The sequence below is a fragment of the Mus caroli genome, unplaced genomic scaffold (assembly GCF_978045245.1).
Source record: "Mus caroli unplaced genomic scaffold, Mus_caroli_1 scaffold_3, whole genome shotgun sequence".
Taxonomy (NCBI): domain Eukaryota; kingdom Metazoa; phylum Chordata; class Mammalia; order Rodentia; family Muridae; genus Mus; species Mus caroli.
This window is the reverse complement of record NW_028227258.1, coordinates 21091903-21105359: the sequence shown is the minus strand read 5'-3', so window position 1 is coordinate 21105359 and position 13457 is coordinate 21091903. Positions and strand designations below refer to the sequence as shown.

Genomic DNA, 13457 nt, shown 5'->3' with positions numbered 1-13457 from the left:
GTGTGTGTGTTTCATGGTAAGTGCTGGAGAGATGGCCCAGTGGTTGAGAGCACTTGTTGCTCTTCCAGAGTTCCTGTGTTTAGTTCCTAGCACCAACACGGCAGCTCACTACCACTTGTGACTCCAGTTCCAGGGCTCTGACACTGTCTTCTGACCTCCATGGGCATTAGGCATGCATGTGCTACCCATAAATGCAGCCAAAACACTTGTGTACATCATAAAAGAAAGCTTAAAAAGACAGCAATTATATACCTGTCAAGCCAGGTGTGAGATCTCTGCTTGGAAGTAGGCAGTAGAGACTGCAAACTCAGGGCCTTGCTAAACCAGCACCTCATGGTTCCAGAAGTCACATAGAAAAACTGGATGTAGCAGCACACGCCTGTACTTAATACTAGGGAGGCAGAGATGACATAACCTTAGGGCTTGTTGGCCAGCCAGTCTAGCTGAATGTATGAGCCAGTTCACTGAGAGGCAGTTCACCAAAGATGGATCGTGATTGAAGTTCAACACTCTAGTCCACAAACACAGTTGCAGACTCATACACACATTTCACACAGACACACACACACACACTCTCGCTCGCATGTGCGCGCATCTGTTTGTTGTCCCAAGAAACACACTTTATCATCAGAGACAAAAACCTGAAGATGAAAGGTTTTTCAGCCCTGTGGAACTGGAAAGAAATCAGGGTATATCAGAAATATCTGACAAGATAGACTTTAAACCACTTAGATGGAAGAGATTTAAAAAAACGTTACTTAGTACTGATTAAAAGAAAATCACAATTTGAAACATGTGTATACCAGACATGTGTGTATCTAATTTTATAAAATAAACACTGTTGGATTCAAAGAGGCAGATTAACTCCAACCCAGTAATAGTAATGTCAGCACCCTACTCTCGCCAATAGGCAGTCCAACAAAACCTAGAAACATCTAAGTTAAATGACACAGGTCAGATGGACCTAAGTGACATCTGTGGAATGGTTCACCTAAACCCTGTAGAGTACACATTCTTTCCGAAGCTCAAGGAACCATTGTATACTGTCTGATGACAGTGGAGTGAACCTTGAGATGAACAGCAAGAGGAACTGCAGAGTGTAGAGCTGAGGACACAGGACACATTCCTGGATGAAAGCAGTTCTAAGCGGTTAGTTCATAGCTACAAGTGTGTACACTTAGAAATTAGAGCTCAGGGTTGAAGAGATCGCTCAGCAGCTAAGAGAAGAGCTCTGGCTGCTCTTCCAGGGACCAGGGTTTTGATTTCCAGCGCGCTCATGGCGGACTGCAACTGTACACTGCAACTGTAACTCCATGTCTAGAGAGATCTGACACGTCTTCTGGCCTCTGTGGCACAAATGTAGGGCACAGACAAGCATTCAAACAGAACACCCATACACATCAGAAACACTTAAAAGTTATTTTTAAAGAAGAAACCAGCTAGTGATACGTGTCAGGGCCTTGGAAAACAAGAACAAGCCAAACATAAAACCAATAGATGGGAACAAAGACTCAGGATCAGGGCAGAAATGAATGTCATGAAACACTCAGATGACAAAGAATCAGTGAAACAGAGCTTTGGAAAAAATAAATAAGATTTACATGCTCTTAGCCAAACCAAAAGGAAGTCCATGCAAATTAATAAAATTAGAGATAAAAAGGGAGGCATTGTAAAAGACACCAAATGAAAGTCGGAAAATCAATAGGACCCAGCCCTAAAACTTTTGGAAATGAATTTCTAGACACGTAGGACCTTCCAAAACTAAACTAAGTTTAGATAAATAACTTAGATCTATTTTTTAAATATTCAAACAAGAACAATGACAATAATAATAAACAACTGAATTATAATAATAATAATAATAATGAATAATAGAAAACAACTCTGAATAAAGTAAAATAAAGGCCAGGCCCAGATGAGATCGTTCCGTTCTACCAAACCTTTAAATGAGCACAGTATTCCAAATTATTCCATAACATAGAAGAGGAGGGAATACTGTTATTTCATGAAGTCCCATTACTCGGGGACCAAAACCTCATAAAGGTACAGAAACAAAAAGAGAAAGAAAGGGAGCGAGAAGGGAAGAAAGAAAGAAAGACCATAGACTAATCTCCCTAATGAACACTTTCTCAACGAAGTACTTACAAACCAAACTTAAGAACACATCCGAACGGCCGCCATCCACCGTAATCAACGTTGGCTTCATTTGAGAGATGCAACGGTGGTTCACCATACATACATCAATAAATGTAGTCATCACAGGCATGGCCTCAAGGGCGGAAATCACGTGATCATCACAGTACATACAGATTGGCAAAGCCCCCATCCCTTCATGATAAAAGCTCTCGAGGAGTCCGGAAAGATGGCTCAACCACTGAAGACAGGTCAGTTCCTAATACCCATATCAGGCCTTGCTGCCTCTAACTCCAGTTCTGGAGCAATCTGACATGAGTGGCCTCTGTGGACACCTGCACGCACTTGTACACACACACATACACATGATTTAAAATAATGAAAATAAATCCAAATAAAGTCCGTAAGGAACTCAGTAGAAGGAACGTAGCTCAACAATGAAGGCTGTATGTGAGAAACCTATAGCTAGCATTGTCCTAAATGGAAAAAAAGCTGAATCGTTTCCACTGAAATCAGGAACAAACCAGGAGCGCCTGCCTTCTCCACCCTGCGGTTTGGGAGTGCGTGAGCACACACACACGTGTGCCTTATACGTATGCAGAGAACAGAGTGTGCACACACGTGTGCAGTATGTGTATGCAGAGAACAGAGCTTAATTTTCCCTTAGATTTCGAGAGAGGGTACCCAACAAAATGGGCCGCTTATCTTTGTAGTCAATCTGGCCACCAAGCCAGATCTACTTGTTCCCACCACCCAACTCCCATTTTAGAGTTAGAGTCACACAACTCGCTTTTATGTGCATGCCAGAGAGCTCCAGACCCTTCAGCTTGCAGAATGAGCACTTGTTCACTGAGCTATCTCCTCAGACTCCATCCCCGCCCCGACCCCCAACACACACATTTCTCACTCAGTTAAATATAGTACTTAAAAGTCTTAGCTAGAGCAATAAATACATTAAGATAAGGAAATACAAACAAGAAATCAGTTTCCTTATTTACAGCTGATCCGATCTACACATGAGAGGCTCTGAAAACTCCACCAGGAAACTCAGAGCCGATGAACACTTCCATCAAAGTAAAAGGATACAAAATTCACATACAACATCAACTGCCTTCCTCTATACCATGGCAAACGTACTGAGAGGGTAGACAGAGAAATAGCCTCATTCCCAGCCACCCAAACAAGTACCAAGAATAAACGTAACCACAGCGGTGAAAGACCTCTACCATGAGAACTTTAACACACCAAAGAAAGATGGAGAGACCTCCCATGCTCTTGGATTGGAAACATTAATATTGCGAATACGCTACCAGAGGCAATCGCCAGAATTCAGTTCAGTACCTGTCAAAATTCCAACACTATTTTTTCACAGAAATAGAAGAAAAAAGATTAAAGTCATCTGGAAGCACAAAAGATCTCAGATAGACAATAGAATCTTCAGGAAAAAAGAATTTCAAGTTGATTCATAGCCTATTTTAGGGACAACAGGGTGGTAGTAACAAAACAGCATGGTACTGCACAGAAACAGACACCTATATCAGTTGAACAGAATAGAGGAGCTGGGAGCAGAGTCAAGCAGTTACAGCTGCCAACATTTTTGACAAGATTTTAGTACAATATAGTGGAGAAAAGTCTCTTTTCAACAAATGGTGGAAGATCGAAGCTAGATCCTTATCTCTTGCTGTGCACAAAAAAATCCATTCCAAATGGATCCAAGACCTTAGCGTAAGCCCTGAAAACTCGGAAACCAATGGGGAAGAAAACATTTCCAGACATTGGCATGGGGTGGAAGGAGACAGCTTAATGGTTGAGAGTGCTTGCTGTTCTTCCAAAGGACTGGAGTTTGGTTCCCAGCACACACATCTGGCAGCTCACATGGAACTCCAGCTCCAAGGGTTCTGAATCCTCTTCTGGCCTCGTCAGGTGCCTGTATACTGGTGTGCGTATACACACATGTAAAGTTAAAAAAAAATCTTTAAAAAAAGATATTGACATCTGCCAACACTCAGTAAGGACTCAGAAAGCAATTGACAGATGGGATTTCATGAAATGACCAAACTTCTACAAGCCAAGGAAACAGCAGAGTGAAGACAGGGCAACATGGGAGAGAATCTTTGCCGTCCCACAGAGGACTAAGCTCTAGAATATACAAAGAAATGGAAAATGGCTCAGCAGGTAAGAGCACTGACTGTTCTTCCGAAGGTCCTGAGTTCAAATCCCAGCAACCACATGGTGGCTCACAACCATCTGTAATGGGATCTGATGCCCTCTTCTGGTGTGTCTGAAGACAACAACAGTGTACTTATCTATAATAATAAAAAAATCTTTAATGCCAAGTGAACCAAACAATAAATGGGCTGGTGGACAGACAGTTACCAAAAGAGGAAATACAGATGGCCAATAAACATGAAAAATTGTTCAACTGTCCATCAGAGAACTGTAAATAAAAGCTAAATTGAGATCCTATGAGAGACAGAGTAGCAGTCATTGAGACAACAATACCAGACAGTGGTTTGTATGGAAACAAAGGAGAGATCATATGCCATGCTAGTGGGATATGAACTAATCAGGCCACTGAGACTCAGTGTGGAGTTTCCTCAAAAGACAGAAAAATGAGACTGCCATATGCCTTAGCTGACTACCTGTCCAATCCACACAGGACAAGGACACTTGCACGGCAGTGCTCACTACAGCACTGTTCTCCATAACCAAGGCACGGAGCTAAGTTCACCAGTATAGAAATGGATAAAGAGAATGCAGTGCATACACACAATGGATTGCTTTTGTCCATGAAGAATGATGAAATTGTCATTTGCAGGAAATGAGTGACGGCAATCATCCAGTTAGGCAGATGAGTTCAGCCTCAGAATGACGAATTCCAATGTTTTCTCTCTCTTATGGGTATTAGACATTGCATATACATAAAATCATGTGTGTACAGACGATGTGAAAGTGAAGGTCAAACTGTTTAGGGAAACTGAGTGGACTAGAGGGATGGGGGAGAGCCAGGAAGAGGACGTTAGCAGGATTGGGAGTCAGAGGTGGAATTCTAGCTCAACGTACATTATGTAGTTATACTTGCCTGATGTAACCAAATACAATTTAAGAATCTAATAAGGCTGGAGATAGCTCAGTGAGTAAGATGCTTGGTGGACAAGCATGCGGACCTCAGCATTCCACCCTTGACGTTCATGTAAGAAGCCAAACATGTGCCTTTTGTTTGTAATCCAGAGCTGGGGAGTTGGAGACAAACAGAACTCTGGGGCCTTTGGCCCAGACATGCCAGGCGAATCATCCAGCCCCAAGCTCCAGGGAGGTAACCTTGTCTCAAAAAGATAAATAAAATTAAAAACTAAGTGAAGAGGATGGTGCCTGAAGAATAACAAACACCCTCTGGTTTACCTCTGGTGTACACACACACGCGCGCACACACACACACACACACCACTACTCATATATACATACATAATGCACATATGCACACACAGAGACACTGTAAACACTTAATACATTTAAGACAGCTGAAAAGGAATGACAAATAGCCAATGTTGATGTTATGCTAATTACTTCAATCTGAACACCACACACTGCATGTAGCCACCGACTGAAATTCGACATTATACCTCCACAGTACCACGTGCAATTCTGATGCATCGATTTAAAATATGTAATTAAAAATTGTGAGGAAAGAGCCGGGCGTGGTGGCGCACGCCTTTAATCCCAGCACTCAGGAGGCAGAGGCAGGCAGATTTCTGAGTTCGAAGCCAGCCTGGTCTACAAAGTGAGTTCCATGACAGCCAGAGATATACAGAGAAACCCTGTCTCGAAAAATGAAACAAAACAAACAAAAATTGTGAGGAAAAAGAAACATGTTTTCCTCTCCCCTCCACCTCTTTGTCTTTCATACCAAGCAAATCAATACTTCTCCAATAATGAACTTTTCAAATTGCATCATGTGCACTCAAAGTCTGCTTGGCCACTGACAGAACAAGGTGTGAAGACTTCACACCTGTGGCAAGCCGAGGGGCTGCCCTCCTTCCAGCTGAGCCTTGATAACCACTGGCTACATTCTATCTGATTTCTTTGGCAACATTTTTTTCTCTGCAGCGTTTATGTAGGTGTAGACTTGTTTGGTTGTTTCTGTGTTTTCTGTTCAGTTTCTCCAACCAGGGTAAATAAATGTCCAAGTTCTAAGCTTAAACACAAAACTGGACCTAGCCCTGGGTCTGTGCCTGCAGTGCCCTGCAGGGTGCAGCACATCTTGGGGCCCACTCCCCTCCTCCCTGCTTTGAAACTGCCCAGCCTTCCTCTCTGACTTTATTTCTTTATTTAAGGCCGCCATCATTTCTACTAAATTAAAATGTTATACTTTAGTGTTGTAGCTTTTTTTTTTTTTTTTGTCAAACACATTTTGTTGGTTTTAAGTTGACACTCCTAAAAAGAAACAACTCAAAAGCTCTAAAATGCTGTTCCCCAAATGTTTCAACAACTTTCCAATGGATTGAAAGTTAAAACTCCTACACTTTGGTTTGATTGGCACTGCCTGGGAAGCACACAGCAGCAACTGCCTGGCCTGCTTGATCAGGAAGTGCTGAGATAGACATCTGCTCCAGTTCTAAAATAACCCATGACCTTCAGCCGGTCACCAAACTGCTCCAAATTCGATTTTCCTCATCCAAAATCAGATGTGTCAGCCCTGTTCCAGGTCGGTGGCAGTGCTGTGTAAAAAGACATTCACTATCTTTTTTAGATTGGATGGTAAACCATACTTCAATTAACTGATTTGATTTGAGGTTTCAAAAAAAAAAATGTAATAAGAAAATCAAATAGTGATGATTCTGGGTGTTTCAGGTTCTCAGTTCCCAGAACACTGTCACTGGTCTCCAGAGACCAAATCCAAGGGTGTCCTCTGCATTTTAGAGAAACAGTATCATAATTCCTGGCAGACTTTGGCATGTTCTCACACTTCAGAAAGGAGTTCTCTTAAATGGGTATTGCTTGTGGAGAAATAAAATCACGTAGGATTCCTTATGTAGTAGAAGAATAAAGGAATTGAAAGTAAGGGAGCAACTTGCTTGTTTTGAATCTCAGCCCCTGAAGTGTGGCGAATGTCTCCACCGCTGAGCACGTGAGCGGACCTGTGGGATCCTTGGGACCTGAACCTGACGGGGCTGCCCATGAGGCTCAAGTGTGGAGTCTAGGAGAGCACTTTACCTTGGGAGGCCTGTGAGTGCTTGCAGACAAGCCTGCAAAGTTCATTCACAAGCTCCTCGCTCCCCCACCCCACCATATTTCTGGAAACATGCCAAGGGGCTTGCTTGCCAGTGGTCCTGGAGGACTTAAAATGACTTCTTTCTGTCCAAGGTAGTGTATTTGTTGTGACATCTACTTTTTACTCAAAACAGTATGTATTTGAGGGCACTGAAGCAAAGATACCATCTATATTTGCTCCACCCAGAGCCTGATAATGGTGTTTTTATTAGTGTTGGTTGGCAGTTTATCATTTTACCAAAAATACAAGCATGGTTGATCCTGCAAAATCTATTTCCCTCCCTCCCTTCCTTCCTCCTTTCCTCCCTCCTTCCTGCTCTTTTTCCCTCCTTCTCTCCCTCTTCTTTCTCTCTCTCTCCCTCCCTCTCTTTCTCTCTCCTTCCCTTTCTTTCTCCCCCTCCCTCTGTCCCTGACTCCATCCTGGTCCTCTAGCCTTTCTCTTCCTACTTCCCCTTTTCCTGTTGCTTTTCCCCCTTTCCCTTCACTTACCTTGTCTCTTGACTACAGTCATCCCAGATTGCCAGTAGATGACTGCTGAAGATGGCCAGATAACTCCTGTGGGAGAGAATGGCACTTGCTGGCAGCTTGGCCTGGTGTCCTGATTTTTGTTTTTTGTTTTTTCCATCTCCAGGGTGTCCTCTCCAACATCTCGTCCATCACCGACCTTGGTGGCTTTGACCCAGTGTGGCTTTTCCTTGTGGTGGGAGGAGTGATGTTCATTCTGGGGTTTGCAGGGTGCATCGGAGCACTTCGGGAAAACACCTTCCTTCTCAAGTTTGTAAGTATTGCAGACTCTGCTCTCAGCCTGAGATCCAGACTCTTGTTTTACACCAAGACAACAGTCTTAGCTGCAGCCAGGACAGTGAGCGTACCAAAGACCTGGGCAAAACATACAGCCTAGTCCACTTTCATTTCAAGAACGTTCCTCAGTCCTGCCCGCTCTTCCCTTGCTCTAGACATGCCTCCTAGGCAGTATACATACCACCTAGTCTTGCCATGCATGGAGACTTTGTACATATATGCAACACAACTTGACTTCAATCCCTAAAGTAGTTTTAGGAAGGAATGAGATGTTGGGGGCGGGGGGAGTAGTTTGTTGGATGTTGAATGTGCATGTGTTGGTGTGTTGGTGGTGAATATTGTAAATAGAAAACCTAGGGTAACAAGGCACTAGCCAGCTTCTATAGCCTGTGCAGCCTGCACAGTTTGAATAAACATGGTGATACAGTAAAGGTGAAAGTCCTTCTTAGCTTCACCAGCTGTATTTGTAGAGGGGGGACTTTAGCAGGAGGTATGAAATATTCAGAGCCCATCCTAGAGAATGGGCAATGAAAGCCTTCCCTTGGGGCTCCTTTCCAACAGGACAGCGGCATGGGCCACATATCTGTTTCTGAAATCAGAAGAATGGTCAATGTGAAATGCAAATACAGCTTCCGTGATGGCCGATGTCATCAAATGTAACTTCGGGTTGCTTTCTGTATCTTGGGAAAGAGAGGACTTAGCTCACAGGGGCCCCGAACCTGTCCGTTTCTGCCAGATACTTGGTATGAACTGAGTTTGGCCTCCTTGTGTGTGGAGGCTGGCATTTTAATGATTTCTGTAGGAAAAGTATTCACTCTCCTCTCCAAATACAGAGAAAGGATCAGAAGGACCCACTGTCCCATGATGGGGGAGGACAGGGGAATTCCTAGAGAACAACTTTGTTGACTGTGCCTCTTATTAGAGCCATTCGCACCAGAGCCCATCCTAGAACAAGTCTGAGCAGCCACACGGTGTGTGATTCTCTGACCCCCACCATGTCTTCTAGAATGTTCGCTGGCGTTTTTTTCATGAGCATCTCTAAGAAGATACTCCCATGCCCGTTCTAGGGTAACCCATTTCCAATTGGCCCAGCTCTGGCTCCCTGAGAGCCTTGGAGACTGTAATCCTAAATCTTTTCATGTGGCTCACACCTATATGGAAGACTGGGGTGGGGTCATTGCTCTCAGATAGCACCCTTTTCCTCTGCATGGGAGTGGCTAGTTTCCCATGTGTAGAGCTGCCTTGATCTTCCAGATTTGCCCCTTTCTACACAAGCTTGTGTGATCTGTCCCTTCTTCCCTTCCCTCTCTTCGCTGAGTCAAAGACAGATGGAATCCCTCAGAAGGATATTTGTCCTTGATTGTGACCTGCCAGTCTTATGAGGCATCTCGAAGTGGGGACTTGGTTTCACTCAGCTTTGCTGTGACCCATTATCTGCCGCGTGACCTAACAGTTTGAAACCTCCATGCTTCCAAATACGAGGTCCCTTTAATATGGCTTTCTTGAACATGGTTTTACTTATTATAGTAATGCCCTTCCTAAGGTCTCAGATTTGAAAAGAATCATGTTCTTAGCTTTCTATCTTAGAGACTATTTAAATGGCCTTTCTTTATTTAGAACTAACAATAGAACCTGGCCTAGAAGTCTCTCTGAATGGGGGCTGTGAGGTAAGGAGGAAACAATGTCACTGTGCCTCCAAAAAAACCCTCAAAGATCAGATTGTCCTAAGACAAGGAGAGTTTCTGGGGGAAGTCCGAGAGGCAGGACTGTGGAATAGAAGTGGCATTTCCTAGCTGACCGATACCATCGAACAAAGCTTTGGGTCACTTTCTGTACCTTTGGAAATGGGGGTGTTAGCTCACAGAGCCTGGCATGTAGGCCTCTGCCAAATATTTGATATTGAGTTTGGACTCAATATTTGAGATGTGTATCATGTAACTTGAGAGAATTTCCGAGGGCACCTGGGAAGTGATCGTCTCTATCCTTCGTGGAGGGGAGAGCAGAAATCTACAGTCTCTGTGTGACTGTCCAGCTGTTTCACGTACATGCATGCCCACCTGTCCAGGGTCTATTCTTTCTGAGGTGTGAGGACCGTACGTGTCCATGTTTGGGGAGGTACCCAGTACAGGTAAAGGGGCTGCAGGGGGCACAAATGCTAGTGTGCTCCTTTCTTTTCTAAGAAAAACATAATTTGAAATTATTGGTATCGCTCATAATTAAGAACTTAACATTTTATTTACAGCTGCAAATAATTGGTACAGTCAGTAAACAAGAACTTTACAATTTATGTCCTCACTGAGGAAAGATAAACAGGAGCCCTAGGGGAGCTTGGAAGTGGAGTTTGTGTCTCAGCATCAGTATCCTAGACTGTCAGGCACTGGTTTGGTCCTTCTGGCTCTCTCCCCTCACTCCCCCACAAAGACGCATCCATCACTCAGTGCCATGTGAATGGCCACACCCCACTGTCCACCCACCATGGCCCCCCATTTTTGCACCTCAAGATCACAAAACAGTTTGCAGAGGGTAAAGATGTGGGAGGAAGGAGATGTGGAAATGGTGGTGGGTGCAGCCGGCAGCCAGGATGACTAAAATGAGTCTCTTTGAAGTGTCTGGGTGGAAGGGAAATTTCCCCAGGGTTCTGAGCTACCCCAGGGCCTCATGCTCTGAAGCCCTATACCTTGTTATCTGCCTTAGCCAGAAGTCGCTTCTGATTGCACTGTGGTGTGATTTAAAGTGTTTCCTGGTCTTGGTGTTTCCCAGGCAGGAGGAAAGAGAGAGCCCAGAGTTTCATTTCCATGATTGGAAACGGTTTTCTTGCCTCAGTCACAGCCCCTCCCACTTCCCCCTCTGACCTCTTTAAGATGAGCGGATCTATTTCACAGGGCTGGGCGGTGGAGGGAGGTGTTAAAACAGTGACTCCAACATCAACACGATAATGTAGTGTGTGCGTGTAGTGTGTGTGGAGTCAAGCCACGGTTGCAAGGGACAGGTGATTATAAAACCTTAATAATCTACCTTTCAAGTTAGGAAAGAGGCTTCCTGGAGGTCAGGCCGAACATTGTTCACACGTCTGGCAGTGCATTAATCACGAGCAATTCATTAGGCCTTAATGTGGATCTAATGAGAAATTCCTATTACTCAATGTTTGATTTGGGCTTTGTTGGTTAATTATCAAATGGAACACCAGAGACTCTAAAATGTGATTATGAAGTGATCTTTAATTTTTAAAAGTCCTTTCTTGGGGTGTAATATTCCATTAACAAACCTTAAGAATCAGAAGGCCCCAGTTTGGAGATGTGTAGCAACTGAATGTAATTACAGCCCCTTTCAGAGAAAAGCCTCTCACTCCCTGTGATCTAAGGCCTTGTAACCCGTTCCCTGTTGTGTGTCTCTTTTGTCTTAGTTTTCTGTGTTCCTGGGGATTATTTTCTTCCTGGAACTCACTGCTGGGGTGTTGGCATTTGTTTTCAAAGACTGGATCAAAGACCAGCTGTATTTCTTTATTAACAACAACATCAGAGCCTACAGAGATGACATTGATCTACAGAACCTCATAGACTTCACCCAGGAATACGTAAGTTCCAAGCAGGAGCATCTTCTCCCATAATGCCTTGTGTGCCTTTGCCAGCTGGAGACGGCCAACTGAGTTTTCTGCCCAGTTTCTGGCTGTTTGCTTGTTGGTTTGTTTCCTTTTCCATGTTCCACCGCTCCTGTTTCATCTCAAGGAGACACGTTCCGAGTTCACTTGTTCCAACTTGTGTTAAATTAGAGGAAGGTATAACTCTTAAGCAAAAAGGCGATTACCGCGCCGTCCTGTTGTCAGCCTTCGAAGAAAATTGCTTTTATATATGTTTAAAGAGTTTTGTGTGATTAAATAAATTAAAGGAGTTTTCCTTGCTCCTTCCCGTACTCTCAATAATAAAATTATCAGGGGATTTGTTTGTAAAGTTTGTAAAGTTCCTCAGATACCACATGCATGTAGTCCCAATCAAAAGTTCAGAGATTCGTAAAGCCTGCTGCCTTCTAACAAGTGGAAGAGAAGCAGACCCCGCCTGCCACACAGGTGTCTGAATGTGACTGTGTGACTGACTGTTCCCATACTGTAAACAGGCAGCTGTCATGTCACTCAAAGTGCTCGAGGAGCCAAGAGACACTGCCTCATTGACCATGGACTGACAGAAACTTGAACTCTTTCCCAAGAGTAAAAGGAGAATAAAACTGAGTTACTATCTAGTACGTATGGCTATTAGGACAGTCTAGTGATACACGTGGTCTCATCTTAAGCCCTGGATGTTACCAGACTAAAGATTAGCAGGTCCTCACACACCTGCCCTGGAAAAAAATGAGTAAGCCAAGCGACCTTGGTTCCGTGATATCCATGGCTTTAATATTTAGAACAAGATTGGAGACTACACAGAGGCTTTGTGGACCAAGGTTTAGCTCTGAGTTGGGTAGGTTGCTCTGGGATCACATTTACCTTCAGTCAAGAAGGCCACACTGCGTCAGCATTGAGTAGGTGTTGAGGTAGGTCTTCTCTAGGTGCTCATCACTGGGCTGAGGTCTTAGTTTCACTTCGTGGCTTCTGTCTAGAGCAAGCATCCTGAGGTGGTGTGAAATTGAGCCCTGTCTCATGGGCTCAGGCGATTTCTCTGTGCTGTTAGGTCATAATGGATGCAAGCTCTCAGCCTCCCGGGTATTCTCCCTGACTATCTGGCATGACAGAGCCGACAAGGCTTTACAGGAAACCTGTGGTGTCCAGCCCAAGCCCAGAGGAGCAGCTGAGCCTGCAGAACCTGTGTTCACATTCGTTCCTAAGAGCTGCCTGCTCTACTTAGCAGCACTGCTCTTTCATGTGATTCTGGTCTTCTGTTCTGGAGTTAAAAATATTTTGATGTAGCTGTTGGTCCTGAAAGCCTTAAAATGGCTACAAATTGGTTTTATTTAACTTAAGAAGCCAAGATAATCCAGTACAGAAGGAGGCCATAATCAGTCCCCATTTAAGATTTGAATTGAACTGAATTTAAGAACTGAACTATAGGCTGGAGAGATGGCTCAGTGGTTAAGAGCTCTGACTGTTCTTCCAGAGGTCTTGAGTTCAATTCTGAGCAACCACCTGGTGGCTCACAACTATCTGTAATGGGATCCAATGCCCTCTTCGGGTGTGTCTGAAGGCAGCTACAGTGTACTCACATACATAAAATAAATAAATCTTTTTTTAAAAAATTTTTAAAAAGAACTGAATTGAGCATAAA

General features: G+C 43.9%; 1 protein-coding gene across 2 annotated transcripts in view; it reads left to right on the top strand.

Moving 5' to 3' along the window:
• The window catches only part of Tspan5 (tetraspanin 5), a 163081-nt gene that overhangs the window by 141139 nt on the left and 8485 nt on the right, over positions 1 to 13457 (top strand). For both annotated transcript variants that reach the window (XM_021157670.2, XM_085835487.1), the window contains exons 3-4: positions 8036 to 8182; positions 11609 to 11779. In XM_021157670.2, coding sequence (XP_021013329.1) covers positions 8036 to 8182; positions 11609 to 11779 — 318 coding nt within the window. The remainder of the gene's footprint in view (positions 1 to 8035; positions 8183 to 11608; positions 11780 to 13457) is intronic.